General features: G+C 42.3%; 1 protein-coding gene across 1 annotated transcript in view; it reads left to right on the top strand.

Annotated features, from left to right (window-relative positions):
• Nucleotides 1–21,228, top strand: part of LOC308295993 (transmembrane protein 132C) — a gene marked incomplete at both ends in the record, with an annotated part of 290,553 nt that overhangs the window by 50,639 nt on the left and 218,686 nt on the right. The window contains one exon of the mRNA XM_080739101.1: nucleotides 1,094–1,985. Within this exon, the coding sequence (XP_080595227.1) occupies nucleotides 1,094–1,985 (892 nt within the window). The remainder of the gene's footprint in view (nucleotides 1–1,093; nucleotides 1,986–21,228) is intronic.

Below are 21,228 nucleotides of genomic sequence, written 5' to 3'. Positions count from 1 at the left end.
TGAGGATGGCAGCGTGCAGGGGGAGTGTAATCACACAGCAGATTGCTCTTGAGGAGAAGGTCAAAGCCCGCTCTCTATGTGATTAAAAGCTTTTTATATGTGTGTAGTGCAATTTCTTGGCCCATGGGGCCATAGGTGATACAAAAGGGACTGTCAGTGCTCACTGCCCCCTCCCACGAATAGACCCTGATTGCGCCACAGGAGAAAGTTTGTTAATCACTTTTTCCCAATTGTTTGGAGAGGAAAGTTTGTCCTGATTGCTTAATTATGATTGTTTTTGAATTGACAAGTGACAACCAAAGCAGTTTTGTTTGCACCCTGCTGTGATTGCCTAAGCTGACAACTCGTGCATGCTGCAAACATTCATTTGGAAATAGTTTTTTTCATGAACCAGCAATGCATGCCAGATCTATTACGTGTTAGATGTATAAAGTGCCTTTAACCTATTTTGGAACCTTATCGACATATGCATTACTCTTGAAAGTAGGCTATTCTGACATCAGTTCATTTAAGAAGAAAATGAGAGACAGCAGGTGACAATAAAAAAATGGGAGACAAATGCATTTATCAAAGGTTATGGGCCTGACTGAATTCATAGTTTTCTTAATCTATTTCACAGGTGAAATAAACAGAGCAAAAAAACTAAACAAAAGAAAAAACACTTATAGGCAGTAATACAGTGAGTGAACTTGATTTGTATTTTGCATTCACTAATCTTCTCTTTACAGCATTTCGCCACGGTCTGGAGTATTTGTATGCATTACAAAATACAATGTACTTTACATACGTCATGGATTTAATTTAAGATTGTCAGAGAGATTACTAAGGGATTAAAACAACTATACAAACAATTTGCAGGGAAAATTGTGCTAAATATGTGGCATGTCAGATGTCATAATTTCATACTTAATCTGCCAGGATTGAACTAAGATGAGATGATTTGTGTTGCGTCCGTTCTGTCACTCACTGCAGCCCTGCAAGTTTTTCTGAAAGGACTGACGCTTTGCATAAAGGTTTATTGGCAGAGAAGGCTGCTGCCTGTGTGCCCGCTGCGTGCTTGTCCTGACTCTGGCTCTTTTCTTCTGTCTTCTAGTAGCCGACTGTCGGATCTTAGAGGGCTTGCAGAGATATGCCTCCATCCCCACCTACCTGCCCGTCAACTACCAGGTGTTCAACGCTGACTCTGCGTTCTTCCTGAAGGAGGCCAACCAGGAATTCATGAGGAACTCTAGTCTGCTGTCACGGACCGAACCCTTCTTCATCTACCAGGCCCGCAGCTTGCCCTCGGTCAACGCCAGCTATGGGCCTCTGTCCGTGGAGCAGCCCGTCCCGCTGGAGCTCTTGCAGAACCCGGGGACGTTCCCCACCTCCTCCATATTCACGTTCAACTGGAAGGTGCAGACCTTCATCATCAACAACAAGATCCACCTAGCCAAGCCCAAGGTGCAGGTGCTGTTCTACGTCGCAGGCAGGGACTGGGACGACTACAGCGCCATCGACAAGCTGCCCTGCGTGCGCATGTTCGCCTTCCACGAGACCCAGGAGGTGCGCGGCAACTGCCAGCTCAGGGGCGAGCTGGGAATCTGCGTGGCGGAGCTGGAGCCGCTGGCGAGCTGGTTCAGTCCACCCAGCGTCGTGCCTGGGCGCCAGAGGGTCCCGGAGGCGTCTGAGGGCACCCCGGTGGAGCTCTACTACATGTTGCAGTCCACAGAGGCCGGCGGGGAGTGCCACTCGGAGGAGGTCAGGAGAGACAACTTCATCCGCTCTGGCCAGGAAAGCCTGTTTGGTACCTCCACCACCACCCCGCTGAGGCGGATCGGCAGCGTGAGGCTGTATCAGAGCCCCGCTCCTCCACCGCTGGCCGAGCACCGGCTGGACAGCAACTTCATGGTCATGGTGCCTGCTACACCCATGAGACAGAGGGACACCATCTCTGCCTTCATCACCGTGTCGGCCTACTCTCCTGTGGAGGTGTTTACGCTCAGGTAAGAGCACACTTCTCAGGCTGTTTTTGTATCAACCGAGGTTGCGAGGTATGCATCCTCCCCATTAAGCACGTCAGGACCTGGACCAATCAGTGACGTCTCGATTGTGGCCAGATCACAGCCCACATGGGGATGACATTTTTGTTTGACAGGATTATTGTTATTGTTTTTAATGTTAGTTGAAATATGAGCTTATAAGGTTATATGCTGGGACATATCTAACCAGTTATGATATTTATCTGGCCTAGAATATCACCTGATTTCAACCAATATAAATCCTGTCAAACAAAAAAGTCCATATGACGTCCTGGTAATGACGTCAAGATCATCCCCATATGGACTGTGATCTGGCCCCAATCCAGACGTCACTGATTGGTCCAGATCCTGACCATGCTTGCTGGGTCGGTGTGGTTATGAAGATAAACATATAGGAGAGTTCAGGTGCTGGTATGAATGGCTTTGTTTTTGAGAATGGTAAATGGTAAAAAGAATGCTGTGGTGGGTTCTGGCCTTTGCTGTCAGGCACCAAGGGTGGCAGTGGAAGTGGAAGGTTGGTTTGTGGTTACTCTCTACTGTAGTATGATGTGTATGAAATATGTAGTAGGCTACTATGTACTGTAGTTTAGTTGCTGAAATACAAACCACAGTATTTTATTGACATACTGTACAAAGAACCTAATCAGTTCAAGGTTCCAAGGTTTTTGTTGTCACATTCACATACTATACAGTTGGTAGCAGCACTATATAGGCAGTGAAATTATTGTACTTCAAGCTTCTTGAAAAACAGGAAGTACAGAATTTCTGTACAGTATGTGATACTGACAATGAACACCTTCGACCTTGACCCTAGTGTTAAGCTTGTGTATGACTTTGAAGAAATTGTGACGTTGTCGTTTTTGCCTGGCCCATTCTACAGTGAAAGCACATATTTATCTATTGGAATAGGCTACGTTCACTAAAGCTTCGGATTGGTATTAATTAGACTCCGGGGATGAGACTAAGTAATTTAGATAATTAACACACAATGCAAATGAAGATGTCATTAATTAGAATGCATGTCCATTAGTGTAATGGCCAGCCTGATCCTAATAATGCTGGTTTAGAACACATTTTTCGAAACCACGTTGACATGAGGGTTCTGGACAGTTTGTCAACCCTTTTAAATGAATGTAAACCTGCTGAATAGGTGAGTTTAGCTGTTTTGGAATGTAAAGTACTGTATAGCCTGGGTTAGTAATTATAATCTGCTTGTCTAGACACAGGGAAAATAATTTCATAGGTACTGTTTCTAAAAACAGCCAAGAAGCATGTGTGTATTGTGTAAGGCATTCCCTAGTCAATATTAAAACGTGCTTGTTATAATGAATATTTTCTGCGCTGGAAATAATTGTAAAATAATTAAATACATTTGCAAACAAGCTAGCGGGAATCACATGTAAAGATGCTCAACTCAATTTGGAAGCGTTATTAGGCGTGTGCCATGCCGTTTTCTGCTGGTGAAAAATGCCTCAGTGGACGCAGCCCTTATCGGTTTTCATCAGGTGAAATTCATGCCTCATTCAGGAAAACATAAATTTAGCTTTGCTTATAGTCGCTGCTGTGCTGCTCCTCCCAGAGGACAGTACTGATTGCCAAGGAGCAATCCAGGCATTTCATTGTTCTTCATTCCATTTCATGAACTTGACTATGATGGAAAAGTGTGTCTAACTGTATGACAAACTAATAGACATCACCCTGCTCAAAGCCCAGTGCAAAAAAGTGTTCCTTGAACTCAAGCTGAAGGAAGATTAAAACGAGGACACAATCAACTTGACAGAGCTCACAAAATTGAACACATTGTTTGTGGCATTCTCCGAGGTGATGGAAGTTATTTCAGATGGCTGCAACCGTACCACTCTCAACTGCATCACGAGAGGTACACCGTGAGTGATGACAGATTCATCTCATGCTAATGGCTGTGAAACTGTCAAATCTCAGACTGACATTGGCGATTTGAAACCTTGTTCTTACCCATCGATGGGTTGATTGCCTGTGGTTGCATTCTAGTTCATGTTGAACAGAACATGGAATGCTATTATATTTTAATATCTTTATATACTTTCAGACCTCTTTTAGGCTGATGTGTTGAGATTTTCTAAGTATTATTAGGCTTTGATATTATTAGTATTGGCCACGAGGCCAGAACGGCCGAAGGCGAGGGATTATGTTTTCGCTCCTGTGAGTCTGTCTGTCAGTTGTCGTATGATCAAGACCCTATATGTCATAATTCCATTCTGAATGACTACGATTGGCTTTATACATCTGCGGGAGCGGCCCGTTTTGCACAAATTGCCTGCACGAATCATGAAACCAGCATCCAATTGCTGTGAAAATTTGCATGCACACTCTCAGTAGCCACCCACCAATTTTGTCAAATTTTGTCCTATAACTCTTAAACCTTATAGGTCAAATACAAAATACATCTTTCCCTGAAAGATGTATTAGTCAGATTTAGCAGATCCCATTCCAATTGACTTTTGACTGCCTTTCAAATGTTGTAGGGTCTGGGTAGGTAACACGGCCTGGCTGTAGGGCAGGGGTATAAATCTTTGTGTGATAGAAACGTTTTTCTCCCTTTTTATATTAACCACTTAGCATTCATATTCTGAGAACTTTAGCCAAAAATAGCAGATCTACAAGCTCACAGCGCCTTGTTGCGCTGCATCTTGTAGATCGGCTATTTTTGGCAAAGAGGTTTGGTGTTGAGGTGAAAAAGACCAGACTAAGTACAGAGTGAAAATTAAGTATTGACGGTTCAAGTGGTTAAATTTCTGAAAACACAAATTGACATGAAACCAAAATACACTGATGATCGTGCTGTCAAACAATGAAACTATATGGAATCTCTGAAAAGGTTGTGGGGGTCCCTGCTTCATCTCTCTCTTGAACGTTGAAGACCCCTGCTGTTGGGGATATACTTTTCTAGTTAATCTTTTATTCTCTCTGTGTTTGGATTTGAACTGTTTGTGTAGTATAATAATAATAATATTATAATATGGATGTAATCAGTCAAATCCATTAAGCTGCTCACTAAGACAGACAGCCTTGCTTTGTTTAGTTTGTTTCAACTGAAACAGGCATGACAACAGGAAGAAAAATACAAAAAATGTTTTTCGGTGAAATCCCCACAGACTAAAATAACCTTTCTCTCCTACACTCTGACTCTTGCACTGTTCATGGTGCATATCAGAGAGAGGGTCAGTTATTGATTTGCACTTTGTGTAGCCTACAGATTACAGAATTCATCATTGTAGAAGGGTGCGACCGCATGAATGCTTAAGGCATCGCAAGCCATTTATGTACACCTTTAGTGTTTTCAAATGTATAGGTTGTAAATGTATAATTGGGATATTCAAGTGAGTAATTTTCTAGGCACTTTTTCTTGGTTCACCAGAATTAATTATTTTGATTGATTGATTGAAGACTTAGGAGTTTGCATATAGGAAAGGTACAGTTTCATGACGGTACAGTTCACTGGTACAAGGTCTACTAAAAGGAGATCCTAGAAAAGACTAAGCTTATTTCCACAGGAAACCATTTAAGTATCTCATATAACATTGAATGACAGACGAATAGAACACAGTACTATGCAGTAGATATAGTCGGTAAAAAAAAGAAAGAACAAAAAAACAGTAAGTCTATACAAACAGTAAGTATATACAAAGAAGGGCAGGGGAGGGTAGGGCTGGGCTAGGTTTGTTTTACCAGTTGCGAAGGGCTGCTGCCTGTAAGTGGTTTTTCAGGGCGATTAATATTCTCATTGCTTCTCATTGCTTCTGATATTTCTAATTTCCATTGACAACGACAACAGATAAGCTGACCTGTTTTCAGCTTGTTAGTGCTTAGATTTGCGCTGCAAGCTGTTTTGGGCTAGGTTTATTTTATCGAAGTACTCATTTGACAGTGTTGTTAATTGAGATTATTTCAAATTAGCACATACACAAGATATTGAGTCTAGTTTATTCAAAGCAATCCATTTATTATAGTTGTTTAGCAATAACAATCAAATTTTCCAAACGTATTTTCATCCCGTGGAACATTTAATTACCCGCTGTTTGTCGTGGTGCGATAAGGCAATCCCCTCCTGAACTGAGAAACTCAAACTAATCTCTTTCATCAGTGAAATGAACAGGCCAGGCTGGCCACATTACCAGTGCCCGTGGTGTTTTTATTTGGCAGTTGTGGTCATCTCAGGGCCCTGGCTGGCCAGCTGAGAGCTACTGATATGGATGTGTGTGGTCCTAGGTGATAAGCCTGTCTCCGTGTGTCCATCTGTTTGGATGCTTAATCACCCAGCCATGAATACTCTGATCTCTATATTCACAACGGCATTATCTTTTTGTGTACTGCAGCCCGCCGGGTTTTGGACATTATTGTCTGTACACCTGCAGTATGAATACAGGATTTGTTTATCAATACTTGTTTACCATCGCTGCTAGCCCTTTATTTTGGTGTTGTTAATTTGATTTCATCAGTCTGCACACTTAATGAGTGCAGGGGCAGCCTCCATACTGTGTTTTTGACATGTTTTCCCTTTATTCAACGTGAACGTGGGTCACCACCAGTCACCACATATGAACATTCTATCCCTCTTTGATACAGAAGATCTGAACCCCAGTCCGCCTCCCCAGCTCAATTTTCTCCTACCTCAAAACCATTATGCTCAGAGGCTTTTGATGTGACACATTATCTGCAATGAGAGCTAATTTGACATGTTTTTAATAACCAGTCATCTAGGCAATTTTGTTCGTTTACTGATGCCCAGCATGTTGCAGCTTGCTGGCATATAGATAGATAGATACTGTTGATAGCCGTTTATTGATCCACAGGGAAATGCAGGTGTCATAGCAGTAGGCATGAAATGCAGATAAAAATGAAGTAGGGAAGGTAACTCAAAATAAGGTAACACACGCACGCACGCACGCATGCACGCACACACGCACACACATAACTTGGCAAGTTGGCATGTGTGTTACAGATGACTTGAGGGTCTTGCCGAGAGGCATTTCGGTTGGACAAATGGTTTTCAAGAAACAAAACAAAACAAAAAACTGTCTCTGTGGAGAACACTCCAAATCTCTGTGTGTGTGGGAGTAGTGTACTGTAGGCTTCCTTCATTGGCCAACTCGACCGGTCGGCTGGACTGGACTCTGTAGTGGGTACAGTGTATATTTTTTGACATGAAGTGCCATGTTTTCATTGTATTGATAGTCTGTGTGCCATATCAACATATTATGTTTAATTGTGTAGATGTGAACTGAATTGATTCAACTTTTTTATATATTTCATTTTAAAAGAAAACACCTCTCTCTCACACACTGCCAGTGTGCCAGTGATCACCCTCCTCTGTGCCAATGTTGGCACCTGTGCCTAAGGTTGGCTACCCCTGACCTAGACGATCCCTAGACCAACTTTGCAAGCTGGTTAGTTAATTGTTATGTTAATTGTTAGCACTGTAGTAACGGGTACCACGCTGAGTACTGTACTCTGATATCAGTTGCAACGGGTATTGCATAACCGTACGGGGCATGGATTCCCAACTTGCATCGTTCCTACTTTCATCATTCACTGACTAGGCCAGCACCGGTCTAGTATATATAATTATGCTGTTAACTGTGTGGGATTGAATTCCAATTTGATATTCATTAATTATTATAACTTATGTATGACCCTGACAGATCTCTCTCTTAACCCTCTAATCTTTTTTTGATGTGGCAGCATCAATTCCACCATTCCAAGTCACATACTTATATTGTAGCAAGCTGTTAACTGACGAGGTTAGGAATTTATTTTGAACTGTATGGGGCAATTCATGTAGAAAATAAATAATATATGCACTTTGAGGCACTCTGTATCAAAATCTCCACCAGAGGGAAGGGAATATCTCTTTGGTTCATGAATTTTGATGCAAAGGGTTGTACAGTAGCTACGGCACAAGCCATATGTCATCTTTCCAGCACTACTAGTACTATTATAGTATGGTTAAGTAAAACCACACTCATTTTACGATTTTGCTTGACCTATGACAGTCCAATTAGTATTTTTGAGTACAGTGTTTGGCAACTTCTCTACAACTCTAAGGCAAAGATTTAAGACTCAACCTTTGCTGTTATACATTACCAGTGTGCAACCTGGGGCTTCCCCATGGATGAATGAGAGATGTACTTACTGCCTGGGGTTTGCCCCATAGACACAAGAGAGATGTACTGCCTGGGGTTGCCCCATAGACGCATGAGAGACTGACCTTTATCCGATTATTTTCTAACTTCAACAGCCCAACAAGCTTTAAAATAAAACACAGTGCTATTTCTGAGCTTTAGGAAAACTTTCAGTGTAATGTAGCTGTTCATAGGACAGAAAGAAATCTCCCTTTTTCTGGCTTGAAACGGCTGTAGCAACTTATTCACAAAGGAACTCTCCTGGTATAGGGATTAGGGCTGCACAATTATGTATAACATTATAATGCAGATATGTATGTATGTATGTGGGTATGTATGTACTGTATGTACAGGTATGTATAATATACTGAATGCCTCAGATCTATTATGATATATGCCCCTCTATCAGTACTATAATCTTTTGTAAATGGTATTAGTTATTATTAGTGCGGTTGCCCCTGCAGGACAACCAGACTATATTACTTGTCCGACTTTATTCCATCTTCCATCGTCTCCTAAGTAAACTTTTTTTTTTGCCGCGTTATTCCTCCCAGGTTAGCTGTCTTGGCCATCTGTCTTGGCCATATGGATTCTGTCATCTGACATCATACATACAATCCCTTTTATACCCATATATGGAGATCCCTTTTATGCCCATAAATGGAGATCCCTGCTCTGAGTATCTGACATCATTGTGATGTCACCTGTGATGTCACAGAGATTTGTCAGGGGAATCACAGTGTCAGGCGTTGCAGACAGACAGACAGACAGAGATACGGTCAAGCTGTGACGGTTCACAGACTAAACTGTGACCTATGGTCGCAATAAATGTATTTGTAATATTGTTGACATCAGGGATCTCCATACTGTATATGGGCATAAAAGGGACAAGGACTGATACAGAAATCTTCATATATGATGGCCATTAATTTATTTGTGAATTCATTTTCCCCATTGATTTGAATGGAGAATATTCAAATGGTAAGACGAAATTAATTTGTGAAATTCGCGTCACGGCAACCACATTTCCAATTTCCAATTGCATCGTTCTAGTTGTATTGTGCACCTGTGAGTGTGGTGGATGTGAAGGTTGTTGTACAGTGGTCTGCTTATCAACCCTTGTGTAACAGTGAGGAGACAAGCGTAAGGGGCAACAGCTGACCAAAAAAGGTGTTCGTTACACGATTATAAAATTGCTGAAAGCTGAAATCTCCTGAGATCTGCATGTTTTCCCGTCTTCAACAGCTTTCATGCTATAAAGTATTTTAATGACCCGTGCTTTGCTCACGTGAAGACGTAGCCATGACAACTGCTTTTAGGAATAACTATTTTATTTGCAGTGACAGCTTGCAAAAACACCAGCTCAAAACCACATACAGAGAAAATGTAGAGGAGTTGATCAAAACAAACATACCTGACAGTCATATGTGTCACACCAAAACACATGTCAAATGAACCAAATGAACACCATGGCATAACATTACACATACAGCTTCATAACACTATCCCCCAGGGGTTAAAGTTCTCAGTCCTGGGGACTGATTTCAGTCTTGAAGATTCCATAGGTGCCGTTTCTGAGATCAGTGCAGATCAGCAATCTGTAGCGATGAATGACAAAGTCGTGAAAACGCTAGTCAAGTGATCTCCAAACTAAAAAGCAGTTATAATTTCAAGATAAGACTATTTGAATTGGCCAGACTAGCATAGAATACAAATGAACTTCAGAAGATACTTCGTTAAAATGAAACATGGATTGGCACACACACATTCAGTGAAGGTAGTTCAGAACATCAAGGAAACACCCCAAATATTGGTGTTCAAAAATCACATATTGGGACATGGTCTAAAAATAAATTTCAGTCTTGCGATTTTGTTTGGCTTTAACCCCTGCAATCCCCCAATGCATTCCCATATTCAAATAACATCAACATGATAAAAGACAAGAACACGTACTTCTTCCGCCCCAGGGAATACAGGGAAATCTAATTCCCCCACAGTATGTTCAGCGTGTTGTTGTTTTAGAGATCTCCTCTATTTAGTCTGTGTTGTCACAAAGTCACTACAGCAAACACTACAGAAAGAGCTTCTTCCTTCAGGCTATCGGAGCCCTGAACAATGACCAAACTGCCAGGTCAACTGTCTTTTAATCTGTAGATACTCGCTCACGACAGAGAGATCATTATTGTTTTTATTCTTTACGCAGAGGCGCTGTAAGAGGCTAGCCGTTCCGCCGTGTATTGTAAACGCATTCTGGTGCAGCTTCCCGCCAACGACCAACATTTAACACACATGAGCGTGACAAATAAAGCGGTTGAATCTGGAATCTAAGCCTACACTATATTGTCGATGTCGGGTGAAAACCTTGTATGTCCAAAACCGTTCGTTTCTAGTGAAAACAGCAGATCTACAAGCACACAACGCCTTGCGGGTGAAAACAGACGATCTACAAGCACACAATGCCTCCCGCGAGGCGTTGTGTGCTTGTAGATCTGCTGTTTTCACTATTTTTTGTGCGACTGCCTTGTATGATGAAGCAGGGCTTTACTTTGCGAAAGAACGTACACATTTGAAACTTGGAGATACGAGGTTTCTGCCCGACAACGGCGATATGTAATGAGTGGGTGTCACAATACAGTAGCTTGTCCTGATCTGCAAAGTCAGTCACACAATGAAAATGTGTAGATGTATACAGTACTGTTTCCTCTGGTAATTAAAATATGTCTTAAAATGATTTGAGCACGTCTTTCTGTGATTGTGGTCCAGAGGATGACGGTGGACCAAATTGGATTAGGCAGGATTAGGGCTTTTAATCAGTGTGTTCCTGCATTTGGATTCTAATTTGATATTTCCCTGCTGTGTCGCATGAAGGATGGTGACAGTGTGTTCCCACTCACGACTGTATGCCTTATCAAGTCTAATTACTCCTTTTAATGTCCTCCGAGAATAGAGAGCTTTCTGCATTCCCACATATCTCCTCCTCCTATCTCAAAGGAATCACACGAAGGAGAAAAAAAAGTACTTTGGAAAGGCACTTATGAGTTTCAAGAGCATTAAAAATGACTATGCAAATAATGTATAAGCTGATGTCATTAGCATAATTAGTTTTCTGGTATCATTGTGCTAGCAATTAGGCTGGTTACATATCATTGATAATTCATTATTAGGTCTTGCTATTAGACGGTTTATATGCAAATGAAGAAAGGCAATGAAGTAACTTTTTAAGGATATGCACATCTAATCAAGGCCGGGTCCAGAGCTAAATCACTAACGGTGTATCTGAAATTATTAGGGGTACCATGAGCTATAGTGCACACTATGCACACTATGCAGGCAAGCATTTTATTACTGAGGGGGCACAATGTAAATATGAGGGTGCAGTGCCCCACCTCATACCCGGCCCTGTATTAAAAGTGTTTAAAAGAAACGGTACTGAAAAGAAAATCACCTTACTACTGTAACTACTCTAACTGCAGCAGAGTGTTTGTAGGCTACATGTGTCGCTCTCCCTGATCACAAGAAAAAAAATACATCACTTTGAAAATAGGTGGTGAATACGTAACACAACATTTTTAGAAAAGGGAGAAATGCCTTCTAGCGTATTTCTTTCTTTCTTGCTTTGTAACTTTCTCCCCACACAAAATGTTCACTCTGTTCTGTGTGGATCGATAAGCAGTGAATAAAGAAGAGTGCACAACACCAGCACTGATGGGGGTGCAGGCCAAGAGAGAGTACAATCACTGAATAAGTCAAATAACTGCGGTCGCACCCCACTAGCTCTAAATATGACAAAGAAAACTCATAATGTAGGCTATTGATGGTCGACATTAGCTGCTTTCAACTGCAAAGCCTTGCTGTAGGTACCGGTGGATGAACATGTTTTTATTTCTTCTCAGATCATTATCTGCTCAATGTCACAAACAACAGTTTTATGGCGATCAGTAGCCTCGTTTCTGGCATCAGATTTGTGTTCATAATCATAAGTGTCTCTAAAGACTCCTCCATATGATCTTGCATTCTTGTATGGTGTCCGACCTCCCCTTAAGATATTGCAGTGAAATGATGACAGATTGCACTAGGACCACAATGATTGAGTGCTGCTTTGTCATTGTTATGAAGACAATTTCATCGCTATAATGCTACTGTATGATGACATTCACAGTGCCGGCTTTTCACAGACGTGTGTATTGGTGTTTGTATGGCACCATTTTTGGTGCTAGTATGTGGGTGGGGTGCATGCACACGCATGTACACACACACAGATAATCGCTGCTGATTCTGTTTGTTATTTGTTTAATAATAGCCTCCTACTGAGAACATTCTAATATTTGTCTATACACATTTTGCACACTTCAATGAAATTGTCTGTGGGCAAGCTTGATCGTGTGTTTGTGCATGTGTACTACTACTGTTTGCCAGGCACTAAGTGAATACCAAAAGCTAGAGCTACTGTTGAAGAATCAATTTGCTCCACGTTTTAAAGGCAGTGCATCAGTGAACAGATTATCTGCCATTACGCTTCATTATGTGTTCCAACAATGGACACAATTAATGTATGCAACCAGTGATGGCCTGAAAAACCTAAAGGTGTGGAAAAGTGTACATGAAAAGAATTGTCCACACGTGATGCTGTCACTTGGGCTACAGCATTATTGATGGCGCACAGCACAGTGTGATATACTGTATACGTGCAGTAAAAAAACCCATGGGGGTTAGAGAGACACACTGCACATCTCTGCAGGGGCGTCACCAGGGGTAGGAAAGTGGGACTGAGTTACCAGGGCCCAAGGTGGAGGGGCCCTAGTAACTTTAGCTACAGTATTGAAAAATAGCAGATATACAAGCTCACAGCGCGGCACCGAGTGCCACGCTGTGAGCTTGTAGATCTGCTATTTTTGAAAAGTCATGAAAATGTGTGCAAATCTTTGAATATGTATTTTTTAAGCTGACATTTGTAACTCAAATTTTGCTTCCGGGGGGGGGGGGGGGGGGGGGGGTGTCCCTGGAACTAAATATTTTGAGTTGGGGGTCCGTGGCCAAATTCATATCATTTTGGGAGTCCTTCACATGAAAAAGTTTGAGCATCACTGACATAAACATGGGTTTCTTGCACACTTTTTCACAATTTTTCAAAAATAGCAGATCTACAAGCTTGCAGGCTGTGAGATTGTATATCTGCTATTTTTCAATAGTTAACATTCATGGGGGGCCCGCAGTGAATCCTTGTACCCAGGGCCCAGAATTTGGTGTGACGCCCCTGATCTCTGGCATGGCCCCTCTAGCCCTGCTGGACAGTTTAGTGGTCAGACCCAGCCAACTGAGGTGTAATGTAGTGGAAGAGACAAGGTTAAGGGGTGCACTTTAGTTGCGTGCATTCTCTTCCGCAGATTTGACTTTTGAATTCGCTGGAGTCTGCTGTAATGGTTGGATTATTTAAACTCTGAATAATACATTGATGTCATCTGTGTGTGTGTTTGTGTGTGTGTGTGTGTGTGTGTGTGTGTGTGTGTGTGTGTGCGTGTGCGTGTGTGTGTGCGTGTGCGTGTGTGTGTGTTAGAGATGTGCCGATTGATTGGTGAGTGATCGTGCTCGGCCGATTATGACTCTATCGGCTTTGATCGGTATCGCCGTTTGCTTCTATCGGCTTTGCAGATCTACAAGCTAGATCGGCTATTTTCACAATATTCATCTGTGGGGCTGAATGTAACCTCAGCTTCAACTCCTACGAGTTGAATTGGACACTAAAGGACCTCAGCCTGCAATCTCCTAATGTTTATACTTAATATACCATGTCAATGTTTTGTAAGAAGAATCATTAAATATATAAATGCTGCTACAGTAACACAATAAATAGAAGAATGTATGGATTTGACGCTGTGATCGGGAATATCGGTATCGGCAGATACTGATTCCAGTTGATCGGTGATCGATATAAACCACAACAATCGCAATCAGGGCACCTCTAGTGTGTGTGTGTGTGTGTGTGGGGGGGGGGGGGTGTATTTTACTTATTTATTTCATAGAACTGTTTGATTATATTACTGTAAATGTTGGATTAACATGGCAGCCGTAGTTTCATAATAATAGCCACCATGGGTGCGCGACGCAGACCCCTCAACTAATTGATAATGCTTTTATAACACTGATTTACCTAATAGTATAATTGTATTAATATTACCTGCACATTTGAACGATTCGCTGTGCCCCTGTATGGCTCATAATGCGTACTGCTCATCAGCATGTACCTGCGTTGAGTGACTGATGATCCAGTGCCCTGCTGCAGGTGAGTGACTTTTACTGCGAGGCCCGGGCCTGATATAGTACCGTGCTTTAAACTCGGGACCGATTTATTGCTTGCTCGCAGTTTATAGAGCTTTCTTTGATTTTATGTGCCTGTGTATGTGTGGTGGGGGGGGGGTCTTACTGTGCAGAAAGAGACCCAGACTTAAAGTTCAATCCCCTACACAGCTTAAATCTTGTCTCCTTCTAAAGCAACACAGAACAGCTATAACATGCCCCCATAAAGGTATTAATAGAATTAGATAGCGAACTGTTCGTGGTGCAGTAGTATGGACAGCAGTGCATTTACTCCCGTACACTAGCACAGTGTTGCTCAACCTTTTTTTCTGCATGGGCACACTTTTCATGCCCCAAGAATCCATGGGCACACCAACATAATACGGGGGTGTAAATGTTGTCACTGTTGGGAAGAAACCTTGTATCTCCAAGTTTCAGATTTGTACGTTTCTTCGCAAAGTAAAGCCCTGCTTCATCATAAGGCTGTCGCACAACAATAGTGAAAACAGCAGATCTACAAGCAGATCGGCTGTTTTCACAAGTTTAAATCATTTTTAAAATGATAAATACAATACTGGCTTTCAAGCAGTTTCAAGGGACACACTTGACCCTTCTCAGGGGCACACCAAAGGTCCCCAGGCACAGTGGTTGAGAAACACTGCACTAGCCGGCTCGTGCCAAGCGAGCGAGCACCCTTATCAGATACTGTACATAAGACCACAACATAAAGATCACTCTCTGTGGTCTTTGACACTCATACCCAATCCATTATGGTGCAATCTCATTTGAAAGCCATCATCATTGACTATAAACAGGGACTGAATCAGCAGCTATTGGCCTGACTCTACGGGGAGGAATAATGTGATGAAAGACCCACAAAATGCCTACTCATTTATTGGCTGCCATTGGAGCCGTGCATTCATTTTATGAAATAGCCGTTCAAGTCGGATAGATTCACCATGGAAACTGGACAATTAACTAAATAAGTGTCTGATAGTGATTAAAATATGTATCAAACCAGATTCTCGTCAAATGACCTCCGTGTAGACATAAGTCATTTCGCTCTAGCTTGTTGATATTTAAACTACGAACCGTATCCGTATGAGTATGATTTGGCAACCAGCAATGTAATGATTATGCAATTTCCAAATCAAACCGGCCCCCCCCCCCCCCCCCCCCCCCCCCGTTCCATTAAAATATCAGACAGTTACAGTATCTTGGATGAGTTTGAATTACTGCCAGGCTCTGCAAGCCGTGCAACAACTCTGGGGCAGTAGAATCAGCGATTCCTTTCCATTTTCTATCCTTCGATTGCAATTTCCATGAACACATTTAGGTCATGGAGATTGGCGCTGAAACGCGGCGAACATTGCAGAGTTACTTTTTTTTAGGTCCGGGTTCAGAATTCTTCTCACGTTTTCAATAAAGCAAGCTTGTGGCGCACACCACAAGGTATCAAACCCGTGCCATCTTTTCTGCTGAGCTTGCCTATTGGAATTTATCCCGTTATGTTCTCACTTTTTTATTAGCTGGCAGATTGGATCAGAGGCGCATCTGTGGCCCTCGCAAGCAGGTGACTGAGGCCCTGTTAACAAACACTCCTGCCAAGAGTTGGACTCGGAGAGAAATGGCACGTGCAAAGGAAAGCGGAAAGCATGAGAAGTGCACCGATAGATCTCTCTGCACACATCAGCCCTGCTGAGCTCCATGGGGGGGGTCTTATCACCTGCCTCGTACCTACTAGTTGGGGCTCTCTGTGAAAAGATTGCATCTGAAGGGGTGGGGGGCGCCAGGGACGTGCTGGGCCCCTGATTCAGCCCGGGAAAAAGAGTTGGAGAGGCCCTCATTGCGCGCTATAGAGAGAGATCTCTCTCTATAGCGCTGCTGCTACTCAAAGATTTGCCATTTCAGATCATGACAAGTGACAAGCCAGGGGCCAATTACATGAGTTATATTTTGTCGTTGTCAGGTGGAAACTTGTATATCCAAACCGTTTGTTTTGTATTTATCATTTAAAAAATGATTTAAACTAGTGAAAACAGCCAATCTACAAGCACACAAGGCGTTGTGTGCTTGTAGATCTGCTGTTTTCACTACTTTTGTGCGACGGCCTTGTATGATGAAGCAGGGCTTTGCTTTGCGAAGAAATCTACAAATTTGAAACTTGGAGATACAAGGTTTCTGCCCGACAGTGACGATTTACTTTGTTGGCCACCCAGCCCCCAAAATGGAACGAAGGCCGACATTTTTTTATTTTTATTTTTTCCTGATGGCCGGCCTGGACAGGCCGGGAATTAACCGGCCGTTCGGGAGTTGTCCTGCTTTTCCCAATGGCCAGCATGTCCCTGGGGGGCGCTCTATCCATTCATCATTAGATGGCAAGAGAGCCTAAAGCCTCGATCAGAGTCGGGTCCGCGGTGGAAGGCTATCCACCGCGGTGTAGTGCGGTGTAGTCTTTTTGAGTCATAAAACTACAACGTTAACGCTCAAAAAGACTACACCGCACTACACCGCGGACCTGACTCGAGGCTATACAGTACACCATTGGCTCTCAAAGTGGGTCCTTGAGGGAGTTTCAGGGGGTCCCCAGTTAAATGATATTTAGGAACCATAGTTCTAAATGATAGTTAGGTTCTATTTGTACACTCCCAGAGTTTAATTGTCTCCACCAGCCGAAGGCTGAGGGAGAGTATGTTTTCCCCTCCGTCCGTCCGTGCGTCCGTGCGTCCGTGCGTGCGTCCGTCCGTGCGTCCGTCCGTGCGTCCGTCCGTGCGTCCGTCCGTGCGTCCTCGCAGTTTGTGAGCAGCTAATCTCCGGCGCCGTTGGCCCGGTCGCTGCCAAAATTAGCACACACACTCCCTGGATGCCAATTCAGAACCTCTGCCCCACATTTTTCAAATCAGCCTCATGGTGGCGCTATAACAGGCCGATTTGTGTGGCCTGGTTGTTACCAGCTAATCTCCGGCGCCGTTGGCCCGATCGCTGCCAAACTGAGCGCACACACTCCCTGGATGCCAAATCAGAACATCTGCCCCACATTTTTCAAATCAGCCTCATGGTGGCGCTATAACAGGCCGATTTGTGTGGCCTGGTGGAGACCTGTGCTCGGAAGAGCACTGCTTCTAGTTAACATTGATTTTATAATATACTCAGGGATTGAAATGCTATTAAATGGGGGTCTGTAGTCTAATCCCTAATTCAAATTGGGGGGTCCCTTGAAAATAAAATGGTTGGGAATCACTGCTAGAGCCGTGAAAATCTTCTCTTATGGGGGTCCTTGGCCTATCTTTTCAAATGGGATCCGCGGGCTATAGTAGGCCTAAGTGTCAATTTGGGGGGTGCTTGACATGAAAATGTTTGAGAACCACTGCAGTACACCATACTTGCCTTTTTAGATTTTCCATTGGACAAAGGTTACCATGTACCATGTCACCCTGTCGCTACAATAAATGAACGTGCAGACCAGTTGAGTGCTCCATCTTTTTTCATCTGGGTAGTCATCTTTGAAGTGCCCAGGTAATAAGTATTTTTGTTACCATGTACTGTACTTATCATCTCTGTCCAGATTCCAAGCTGAGGTGATACCAAAAGGTGATGTGAAACACTGCAGACTACTGATTGATGACAGGGAGAATCATCAGTAGCATCATTGCATCACAACCAACTCGGGGCAGACCTCCATTCAGAAATACCCCCACTTAGAAACATCCCCATTCAGAAATACCCCCACTGAGGTTAGGGTTTAGGTTAGGTTTAGGTGACACCTCCATTTAGAATAATGGAAGTCAATCCAGACTCCCTCCCCTATTGCAGTGACTCTCAATCTTTTTTCATTTCAAGGACCCCTAGTTTGATGTGCATTTGGCCACCGACCACCAAAGGATTTCATTTTCTTCTTCTTTCTGGGACCTCAATCTACACTGTAAAATCCTCAGTGTTAATTTAACTCAGAGTGTACAATCTTGGAGTTACAGACTGGTAAAGGTCCATTTGGTTCCTTTTACGCAGGTACCGCCTGGAAAATGATAAATGGTGCATTTTATACAGTATAGCACCTCCATCCAAAGTGCTTTGCAGTGTGCATTACATTCACCCACACACCAACGGTGGAGGAGCCCATGCAGGACACCAACCTGCCCATCAGGAGCAGTACGGGGTTCAGTGTCTTGCTCAAGGACACCCAGAGGGTAGTGTGGTGTGCAGGGGTGTCGCACCAAATTCTGGGCGCTGGGTACTTTAACTATTGAAAAATAGCAGATCTATTAAGCTCACAGCTTATAGACTTGTAGATCTGCTATTTTTGGAAAATCATGAGTTGTCCTGGTTGTTTGAAAAACCTGTGTTTCTATATCACTGGTGCTCAAACCTTTTCATGTCAAGGACCCACAAAATGATATGTATTTGACCACGGACCCCCATCTCAAAATATTTATTTCCAGGGACCCCCCAGAAGCAAGATTTGAGTTACAAATGTTTGCTTAAAAAATGCACATATTTATTTTATTTTATGTATTTTTATTGTGTTGTTATGTAGGTGGTGGGTTTTTGTACGTGTTAAAAAAAGATGTAAATTTATAGAAAAGAAAAGAAAATAATTGCAACTATGGATATAAAATGTGAAATATGAAATGTAAGAATTGAAATCATTGCAATAAAAAGTATTAAAAAAAAATGCACATATTCAAAGATGTGCACACGCTGCGACCTTGTATATCTGCTATTTTTCAATAGCTAAAGTATAAAATAATTAAGGCCCCTCCACCTTGGGTCCTAGTAACTCAGTCCCACTTTCCCCCCCCTTGTGACGCCCCTGGCCACAATGTAGTGTGGGGACCTTCCGATTCCCAAGCGGCTGCTCTACCTCTTGAGCCACTGTCACCCTTGTTTACCTATGTGATGGCCATTAATTCTATTTGGAGCTTTGCTGCTACAGTGAATGAAAGATCAGTATGTTAATTAAGCATTCACCATGATTTGGCAACTCGCATCTCACATGCATATGCTCTCCTTCAAGTTAATGGAGGTCACCCTCTCTCGCTACTGATGAAAATACAGACAAGAATAGAGCTTCCAAGATCACAGAACACATTTCCCATCCCCATATGATATATGCAGGATTAATTATTTATTGGAAGAATGACTGAATTAAATCATGATAATTCATTTTTATCATTATGGAGAGCTAATTAATAGATTGGATATTCAATCTATTCTTTTACTTATCTTTAGCTCCTTAGCTCCTTTTATTCTCAGCTAATCATAAACATGATCAAAGCATTTCTCTTACAATTAGCTGCAGTCTCTAAGCTAGAGCCCTGCGCGTACTAGTCACACTGTAATTATAATTTTAGCTAATTATTTTACTGCCTATACAAGGCCAACACATTCTTGTCCCTGTTGAATCATGACACTGCTCATAGCGTCGCTTTACACATTGGTTTCAGGTCCTCCGTGTAAGGAAAGAGTGCAATCCTTTCCACAAATGACATGTTTATGAAGTTAATGCAGTTAACAGTTATAAAAACATTTTCAAGGCCTTCATAGTCCACTTAAAATGTACAAGTAGCATGCTTGTATTATTTTGTATTTGTTGGTCTGACAGCCATAGAGGCGATAATATTGCCAAGGACTCGGGTACAGTACATCCATAGGATGTTTAGCAATAAGTAAGTAGGTGATAGGGCATTAACGACTTGTGATTTTTGCAAGTTTGATGACATCATCACATCACACACGACACCCCAATTATTTTGGAGGGTCCCCAGATGATTAACTTAATGTGCAACATTGTTTTCTCACTCGACTGTAAACAAACCAACATAAAGTTTAAGTATATAGAGGGTATCTTCACATTTCTAAAGTGCCAATTTAAGGACTTTTTAATACCTCTAAAATGACAAATTGTCAAATATATAGAGGCAGAAATTGTGAAAATAGCCGATTTACATGCTCACAACGCCTCGCATCGCAAGGTGTTGTGAGCATGTAGATCTGCTATTTTCACAATAGAACCATGTTATACCAAATGTAATGTAGCACTCAGGGGTTAAAGTTCTCAGTCCTGGGGACTGATTTCAGTCTTGAGGATTCCATAGGAGCTATTCTGAGATCAGTGCAGATCTGCAAAATAATAAACTATAACTAAAATGTTATAATTTCAAGACATGAGTATTTGCATTGGCCATAGAATACAACAGAACTTAAGAAGATACTTCTATAAAATGAAGCATGGATTGACACATTCACATTTAGTGAAGGCTGTTTAAAACTTCAGGGAATATTAGTACGGTGTGCGTATCCACGTTTCAAAAGTTACATATTGGGACATGGTCTGAAAATACATTTCAGTCATGGGATTTCTTTTGGCTTTAACCCCTGAGCACTGTAATATTGGATCATTCCGTTCTTGACAATAAGCAATCCTACTGTTTGAATGCTGTACAGATGCACACATGGAGCAAAAATAATGACAGAAAAAAACTTCGACTTTCGACTTTCTCTGGTGGGAGTCGACTTGACGACTTGTGTAATGAAGTCGACTCAGTCTACCGCTCTAATGGTATTGTGATGTGCATGATGGCACCATAGTTGGCATGCACCAAAGAGCCAGCTACTGTATTTGCAGCAGGGACCCTAAAGCATCGTATGCAAAATGGAACAGAGCAACTATTCATCCATGTAAATATGAATAAAGTAAACAGAATGGGTGTTCACTGAACCAAAGGTAAAGCCTGTTCAGATTGAAAGAGCAA

The sequence above is a fragment of the Nannobrachium achirus genome (genome assembly GCF_963921795.1).
Source record: "Nannobrachium achirus genome assembly, chromosome: 12".
Classification (NCBI taxonomy): Eukaryota; Metazoa; Chordata; class Actinopteri; order Myctophiformes; family Myctophidae; genus Nannobrachium; species Nannobrachium achirus.
Note: the sequence above shows the minus strand (reverse complement) of the source record. Positions and strands in the feature narration are given on the sequence as shown.